The 2,297-nt window shown below is 42.4% G+C and overlaps 1 protein-coding gene across 1 annotated transcript; it reads left to right on the forward strand.

Annotated features, from left to right (window-relative positions):
- LOC123966611 (nuclear factor 7, brain-like) lies at positions 1-2,028 on the forward strand. The gene has a single exon (XM_046042754.1). It carries the CDS (start codon positions 137-139, stop codon positions 1,550-1,552), a length of 1,416 nt encoding a protein of 471 aa, XP_045898710.1. The 5' UTR covers positions 1-136; the 3' UTR covers positions 1,553-2,028.
- Positions 2,029-2,297: the final 269 nt, after the last annotated feature.

Here is a 2,297-nt window from a genome sequence, read left to right on the forward strand (position 1 = left end):
ACATTGTTGAACAGAGCTGAGACGCCATCACAGGGTGAGAGATCTCTGCTGGAAAACACACGTTTGGAGTATTTGAAACAATCAAGGGAAGAGACGTTCACTCTGTGAGTCTGTTGAAAAATAACTTCAGTATCAAATGGCTGAGAAAATAACTCTTGTTGAAAGTTCCCTGAACTGCCACATGTGTTCAGAGACTTTCAGAGATCCTGTGTCTCTGAGCTGCAACCACAGCTTCTGTTCAAGCTGCCTGCAGAAATTCTGGGAACAAGCTGGAAACAAAAACTGTCCCATTTGTAAAAGACAATCATCAAAGGATGATCTAGAAGTGAACTTTCCACTGAAGGAACTGGCTGACTCCTTTGCTGAGAGAAAGAAAGCTGGATCATCTGAGACAGCAAAAGGAGAGAAGAAGGTGGAGGCCTTGTGTGAAAAACATCCAGACGTCCCTTATTGGTTCTGTGAGGACGAGCAGAGAGCTGTGTGTCCTGTCTGTGAGTTTTCTCTCCACCAGAGTCACAAGGTGGTTCCTGTAGAACAAGCAGTCCGGGACCTGAAGGAGCAGCTGAAATCTGACTTAGAGTCTCTGCAGGACAAGAGGGACAAATACAAACAAGTGGAGGAAACATACAATGAAGTGATTCAACAGTCCAAGAAGCAGCTGTTGTCCACAGAGAGGCAGATCAGAGCAGAGTTCAACAAGCTCCACCAGTTCCTGAAAGAGGAAGAGGAGTCCAGACTGGCAGCTCTGAGGGAGGAAGAGGAGCAGAAGAGGAAGACTGTGAGCAGAGAGATGAAGAAGATTCAGGAGCAGATCTCCTCTCTGTCAGACAGGATCTCTGCTGTTGAAGAAGAGCTGCAGAAACCCAGCGTGCCATTCCTCAGCAGTTATAAAGCCACTCAGACCAGAGCCAGAGTCCAGCGCTCACTGTCAGATCCACAGCTGCTCTCAGGAGCGCTGATAGATGTGGCCAAACACCTGGGCAACCTGTCCTTCAGAGTCTGGGAGAAGATGAAGGACAAGGTCCACTTCAGTCCTGTCATTCTGGACCCAAACACTGCAAGCCGCTGGCTCTATCTGTCTGATGATCTGACCAGGGTGAGAAATGGAGACACAATCCAGAAGCTTCCTGACAATCCAGAGAGATTCACTAAGTATGCCACTGTTCTGGGCTCTGAGGGCTTCAGCTCAGGGAAACACAGCTGGGAGGTGGAGGTGGGAGACCATCCTGCCTGGAATGTAGGTTTGGCTAAAGAGTCAGTTGACAGGAAGGGGGGAGGTGTCCCTGCCTCACCAAAATATGGATTCTGGTGTTTATTGCATCGCAGTGGAAAATACACTGATGTTGTTGGTAAGACTGTCGGAGTGAAGAAGAGTCTCCAGAGGATCAGAGTCCAGCTGGACTATGACAGGGGGGAAGTGTCCTTCTACGACCCTGAAGACACGACTCACATCTACACTCTCAGAGACACTTTCACTGAGAAACTCTTCCCATTTTTCAGTATTGGTGCAGCTGGTGATGCTAAAACCTCTGATATCAAAATCTGTCTCTGAGATTTCTGTGTGACGTTCAGGAAGGTGCTGAGCTCTCAGTGGTTCATTAGGATTTTTATAACAGTGCTGCTTTTTTCTCTGTTACAGATAATTCCAGTTCTTTATAAGTGAGAAAGGATGTAAAGAAAATGTTGAGATCCAGGTTAAAGAATAAATTAGATTTGATTTCAGTCAGTAAATTCTTGATGTATTAGATTCAAAGCTCATAAACTGAAGCATGAACGTGGAATGACACAATGGGATAATATATAAGATGATTTCAAATCACAGGATGAGAAACTAAAGCAGAAATGTTGGCACAATTATTTGTGTGAAGCCGAAAAAATATTTTTTCTTTGTTTGTTGTTGCTGCAGAAACTGAGATGAGTGGATTTATTTTGATAAATGAATGTCGGTGTAATAATTCAGCTGTTATTTGTCAATATAAAAACAGGAAATGGTGAAAAATGGGTCAATGACATGACATGCATATTTTAGTGTCCAAGTGAATTATTTTCTGTTAAAGTCATTTTAATCAATTCACGACATCACTTTATTCTACAAAACCCATTTTGTGTGAATACATTTTCACTACATTATAATGATATGTATTATTTTAAGTTCTGGCATCTAAAACTCCCAAAATGTCAGGTGGAGTAAGAAAAGATTTTAAATTGTGTTTTAAGCATATTAAATTCAAAATAAAATACTGTGGCATGATGTTGTGTTTTAAACCTTTCAAATAAACCAAATTTTATAAGTACCA

Source organism: Micropterus dolomieu, unplaced genomic scaffold, assembly GCF_021292245.1.
Source record: "Micropterus dolomieu isolate WLL.071019.BEF.003 ecotype Adirondacks unplaced genomic scaffold, ASM2129224v1 contig_13799, whole genome shotgun sequence".
NCBI classification, from domain to species: domain Eukaryota; kingdom Metazoa; phylum Chordata; class Actinopteri; order Centrarchiformes; family Centrarchidae; genus Micropterus; species Micropterus dolomieu.